The sequence below is a fragment of the Elephantulus edwardii genome, unplaced genomic scaffold, assembly GCF_000299155.1.
Source record: "Elephantulus edwardii isolate Elephantulus edwardi_28Jun2011 unplaced genomic scaffold, EleEdw1.0 scaffold00089, whole genome shotgun sequence".
Classification (NCBI taxonomy): Eukaryota; Metazoa; Chordata; class Mammalia; order Macroscelidea; family Macroscelididae; genus Elephantulus; species Elephantulus edwardii.
The window spans coordinates 2,494,012-2,500,200 of NW_006399839.1; the positions used below are offsets into that span (position 1 = coordinate 2,494,012).

General features: G+C 44.9%; 1 protein-coding gene across 1 annotated transcript in view; it reads right to left on the bottom strand.

Moving 5' to 3' along the window:
- The window catches only part of LOC102848016 (chromosome unknown open reading frame, human C12orf49), a 32,860-nt gene extending 26,979 nt beyond the window's left edge, over positions 1–5,881 (bottom strand). Inside the window, exon 1 of the mRNA XM_006890398.1 lies at positions 5,628–5,881. Within this exon, the coding sequence (XP_006890460.1) occupies positions 5,628–5,738 (111 nt within the window). The 5' untranslated portion in view covers positions 5,739–5,881. The remainder of the gene's footprint in view (positions 1–5,627) is intronic.
- Between the last annotated feature and the right edge of the window lie 308 nt (positions 5,882–6,189).

Genomic DNA, 6,189 nt, shown 5'->3' on the forward strand with positions numbered 1-6,189 from the left:
AAAAAAAAAAAAAAAAGACAGGGTTCAGAGCTATTGTACATAGGGTCGCTATGAGTTGAAGGCAACGCAACAGCACATAACAACAACAAGCAAAGAAGCAAAGGGGCAGTGCTCCTCTGTGTGGAGCTCAACCATGTCAGAGGCAGAAAGATCAGAATGATCTGAAAACAAACCAACCCAGATGCCATCAAGTCAACTCCAAGTACTCGTAGGGATAAATGCCACGTGTGACGGGACAGAACTCTGCTCCATAACAACTCTCCGTGGGGGATTTTTCAGGCAGAGACAGCCACTGTCCATGGAAGCAGCAGTTAAGAAATCAAATGATATACTGTCTTAGGCAAAACTGGTGCAAAGGACCTCTTCAAAGTGCTAAAGAGCTAAGATGTCACTTTAAAGACTGAAGTACATCTGACCAAAGCCATGCCATTTTCAATTGCTTCAATTGAAAGCTAAGCAATAAATAAGGCAGGCAGAAAGAAGTAGAACCTATGGACTGTGGTGTGAACAAAGAATATACCAGGGGCTGGAATACCAAGGCTGTCAAAAGAACAAGCCAACCTGCGTGGGAAGAAGTGCAGCCAGAATGCTCCTTACACAATCAAGGATGGTAAGACTTCACATATTCTGGGCATGTTATAAGGAGAGATGAGTTCCTGGAAAAAAGACATCATGTTTGGTAAAGTAAAGGTTCAGCAAAAAAGAGGAAGACCCTCAACAAAATGGGCTCAAGCAAGCAGAGACAATGAGAACAGTAGCGGGTCCAGCAATGTTATCCTCTTATACAAAGAGTCACTAAGAGGCAGAGATGACTCATCAGAGAGCACCTGAGGACAGAAGATATGACATAATGTGTCAAGATGAAACTATGCTGCCTTGGAGGCTTTAGAAAATGAAAATTAAAAAAAAAAAAAAAGAAGAAAATTTTGCCAATGTTGTTGCTAGGTGCCATCAAGTTGACTGTGACTCCTAGCAACCCTATGAACAAAAGATCTGAACTTTGCTCTATCCTGATATACTCGAGTCCACTGTTACAGTCACTATACCAACCGACCTTGTTGAAGGTCTTCCTCTCCTTCCCTGATCTTCCATCTTTCCCAGTCTGATGCCTTTTTCCCAGGGACTGGTCCCTCCTAAGAGCATGCCCAAAGTATGTGACACAAAAATTTTGCCAAGAGTTTTAGAGTATTCAGTCATAAATCATCCTCTCCCTAAATTATAGCTTTTTAAAAAGAAATACTGATAATTATAATAATAATAAAAGGAACATATTTTTCTGGACTACTGAAAAGACAGTGTAGGGGAAAGGTCTGGTCAGGGAGCTCTTGTGGCCTAGTGTTAAGAAGCTGCACTGAGGAGCTCTGGTGGCCTAGTGGCAAGATGCTGCACTGCAATCCCAGAGGTACGCGGTTCAAATTCACCAGATGCTCTGCTGGAGAAGGAGAAACAATCTCCTCCTGTACCAGTTAGATCTGATTTGATGGTACACGTAAAAATAAATATAATAAAAATTGGGGGGGAAAAAAGAAGCTGCACTGAAATCCCAAAGGTAGGGTGTTCGGATCCACCAGCTGCTCCACAGGAGAAATTACTACCTCTGAAAACCCATTGGAGGATCAGCTATGAGTCCGTTCCAACTCAATGGCACACAATGACAACAGGAAATGGTCAGCAACATCTAAGCCATTAGATGAGAAATTAGGAGTGTGCTCTCCAGACTGAGATGAAGAAAAGAGTCACACCAATAGAAAGATGAACTCTGGCCGTCTGTTCACCTAGTATTTTTGAGTGCGGTGTAGTGCCTGGCAATACCCTATGTGAGGATTATCTATGAATAAGACAAGGTCCTTCTTCTCAAGAAAATGTCATTTTAAAGAGTGTAAGAGGAGACAGATGAACAAGTACATGAACAAGAGTTGTCCTGTTAGCGACTCCTATCACAAAATAAAGCAAATTTATGTGCAAGAAACTGAAGTCATTTGACTGGGCCATCAACTTGAACTATCTATAATAGTTATCAGCCTGATCTGAGAAAGATTCAACCATGCCAATATCTCAAAATGGTGTGTCTGGTTGTTGATCTTGATAGAAAAGCACCAACAAAAGCCTAATAATGAAGAATTATGACCAGAGGAGCACTGTAATCCAATTTTTTTAATGGGGAAGCCACTTTTTTATTCATTTTAATGAAAATTGAAAGTTTAGAGACTTTGGATTTCCATTCATTCATTGTTGTACTTTTCTCCATGCCCAACGTCCCCTCCCCAGTTCTCTCTTCTCTTTGAAAAGTAAAAGTTTTTTTATTGTTATATAATCCCTCGCCCAAGTCCACTTCACTACGCAGCCTTCGTTCTGGACTCCTGTCATGACAATAATACCAAATCATATATCCCTTTTAAACAGTTGTCTCCCTGCTGTTTCAATGCAGTATACATAATTTATCCCATCTTTCTCAGTCTCCCCCCAGCCCCAATATCAGTCCCATTGTACAACAGTAGAACTGTGCAGTATTTGTCCTTTTGTGACTGAGATATTTTACTTAGCATAATATCTTCCAGGGCCACCCATTTTGTATAACATTTCATGAGTTCTTTTTCAATGCAGCATAGTATTCCATTGTGTGAATATACCACAGCTTCTCTATCCATTCATTTGTAAACAAGATTATCATCCTGAATGTGGAATATAGAAAGTAAATCAAGAAAGGAAATAGAGACTTATTACCAGACTCTTACTACAGTTCAGGCAAGAGGTAACTGTGGTTTTGAGGACAATGGCAGCCGTGACTATGAGGATAAATGAACAGACTCGGGATACACAGAGGAAGCAGAGTCATGTTTGGATCTAGGGAGTGAAAGGAAGAGAAGAATGAAGTACTGCCAGCTTGAACAAACGATGACCAGTAATTACACTGAAAAGGAGCAAGTGTCAGCAGAGGGGCTGGCAGAGCAAATTCAAGAATGTTGTTTTACTCAAGTTTCACAAATCTGTGGCACATTCAAAAAGGCACATCAACTGTACCTAAAACTGCCTAATGAAAGATCACAAAGATATCTGATGACATTTTTTAATGTATTTTATAATTTCAGCTCTTGCATTTATGACTTATTTTGAATTAATGTATGTGACATCAATTTTGCATACTACTATTTTGTATGTCTTGTAAAGACGTCTTTTCCCCATGGAATTTTTCTTCACATTCATATGGGGGGGGAACAAAAGGTATTTTCAATATCATTGAAAATTAAAAAAAAAAAAGACATCAAGTAGCTATGCCCAGATAAACAAGAATTTGAGGTTTTCTGGGCAGAAAGCTATGTTGTTGTTGTTGCTGTTGTTACTGTTGGTAGGGCCCATCAAGTCAGTTTTGACTCATAACCACCCTTTGGACAACAGAAGGAAACACTGCCTGGTCCTTTGCTATCCTCATAACTGTTGCTATGCTCGAGCCCACTGTCCATTCCATGACCCTCTACTTTACCAAGCATCATAACTTTTTCCAGCAACTGACCTTGTCTGATAACAAGTCCAAAGGAAGTGTGACAAAGTCTCACCATCCTTGCCTCTCAGAAACACCCAGCTGTGCCTCTTCTTAAGATAGAGTGTGGTTCCAAGTTGGAACGTTAACAGCACAATGCTTGTATTTAAACAACAGGGACAAGGGAATGGATGAGAGAGAGGAAAGGAGGGGACTGAACAGGACTTTGAGACCATGTCCGTTGGGCTGCAAAAACCATGTCATAGAAACAGCAGTTTTTATGAACTTCACTAACACATTTCAGCCAGTAACTCAGTAACACTCAGTCCCTGCCAATTCCTCTCATAAGCAGCATGCAGGTCACTTATTCCTAATCTTCTTTTCTTTTCAGACATTAAAAAGTCATGGTGGCACTGATTAAGAGCTCGTTGTTATGGTGGTGGTGTGTACCAATGTGTCAGAACCTACCCGTCGCTGACCCTCCAGCGAGTTTTTAGAGGAGATTAATCACAAAGGAGGAGACTGCCCATCCTTCTCCTGCCATGTGCCTTCAGGCTTGCAGTGCAACTTCTTTACCTCTGGGCCACCAGAGCTCCCTCTAAGACCTGGACTGCTAACTAAAGGGTCACTGTTTAAACCCACCAGCAGCTCAACAGGCCCAAGATGTGGCACTCGGCTTCCATAAAGATTCCTCGGCATCAGATGCCCCTGACTTGACTCTAGGGCCCTAAGAACAACAGAATGAAGCCCAACCCATTCAGCACCATAATTTCTGCTACGCTTAAAACCATTGTTTTACGTCACAGATCTGATGAAGTGGATTCAGAGAGGGTCTGTGAGAGGCATCTCCATTAAGCTGCAGGAGGAGAGAGAAAGGAGAAATAATTATGTACCAGAAGTTTCAGACCTGGATCAGGAGATCATTGAAGTAGATCCTGATACTAAGGAAATGCTGAAACTCTTGGACTTTGGCAGTCCATCCTGCAGGTCACTCAGCCCACAGCTGGGATGAATTTCAAAACACCACGTGGAGCTGTTTGTTATGCTGTAATATGTTCAATAAACTTGGGCACTCCAAGAAAAAAAAATATTGTCACAATCATGGTGTCAAGTCCTGCAAACCTTGAGAACAGTTCAGCCCTGCCACACCTGGTGGCTCTGAGCTGGTAACCGCAAGTCTGATAGACTAGAGGCTCCTGGAGTTATTTTAACACACTTGGGGGGGGGGGGGTGTCAATAATTATATCAAGGTAACAGCCCGCACCAGGGTTGTCCTCTTCTTTTTTTTTCCCCTTGACATTTCTCCTTCAATGTTTAATATTTTCCCATTTAATTTTTCTTTACATTGGTTTTCTGTAATAATTAGAATTTTATTAGCAATGCCGTATTTAGTTAAGCTGCCCTAATCCTTTTTGGAATAAGTGACTGCATAATTTAGTTAATTAATTTAATTAGGCTCAGGCTTAAAAGACCTACAGTACCAGTTGACCAGCTCTAGGCTATAAGATAGGGTTGTCCTCTTCTAAAAATTCAAATGCTTAATTAAGTAAAACATCTATACAAATTTATTGCCGTTTTTCACATTTTTCCCATCAAGACATCCTGTCGTTTCAAGCTGAAATCGCCACACGGGAGGACGAGAGAAGACAACTCTCAACCAGGTCATGACCATCTCACAGGTGTCTCTGAGTCACACAGGTGGGACCCCAGGGCCCCAAACTACACGAGTGGCGGCCCCGCAGGGGCTGGCTCTGCAATGGACACTCACTGTCCCCGCAGTGGACACTCACTGTCCCCAGGTCAATGCCACCTCCCCGAGCCTTGGTTCCTCGCTAGGATGCACGTTGGGAGGGGGATCTCCATCATTCAGAATGGCTGCGTGGGTTAAGTAATAAAATACACGCCCCCTTTCAGTGCAGGGTCTTGGAGGACAGGAGAACAGTGATTACAACAACCTAATGGCTCAGCCCCGGGTTCGAGCCCCACCCCCGCCGAGTCCCGGTTCCCGCCCCACTCATAGACGAACCCGCCTGTCAGTGGACGCAAAGCAGGACTGCCCACCGCACCCGCAGCTTCCCTTGCTTCAGGAGGGGGAGGACGGCAAAAAAATGCACCCCGAGAAAGGTGGGAAAGGAGGGTGACCACTGACCTGCTTGAAGGTGCTGGTGAGGAAGTAGACGAGCGAGAGCCCGAAGACCAGCGCAAGCACCCATCGCTTCCTCAGCAGGCGGCGCCACACCATCGCCGCCAAGTTCACCATCCCGGCGCGGACACGGGCCGCGGCGGCCGGGGCGTGCAGAGCGGCAGGCCCGGGGCCCGGGCGGCATGGCCCCTACACGCCCGGTAGTTCCATCGTGCGAGGTGAGCAGCGGCTCCAAGGCCTGGACCAGACTCCCGGCAACCCCACTGCGCAGGCGCGAGCCGCACCTCGTGACTGCGCCACGCCCACCCCACCCCCCTACCAATAACGAGTCACGCGCCCTGTCCCCTCAGCCTGTTCTCCATTGGTCCCGGAGGAATGACGGCCTCCCATTGGCTAAAGCTCGGGAAAGAGGGCGGGTAATCGTGTGCGTGAAGCTGGACTAGCTGTACCCGGGTTCTACTTCAAGCCCAGGCAACCCTGAAAAAGAGCCGAGCTGGAGGCCGGAAGCACTCTCAAGTCACGTGCCACGGCGCGGCAGTGATTGGCTTGAGGAGACGTGAAAGATGCT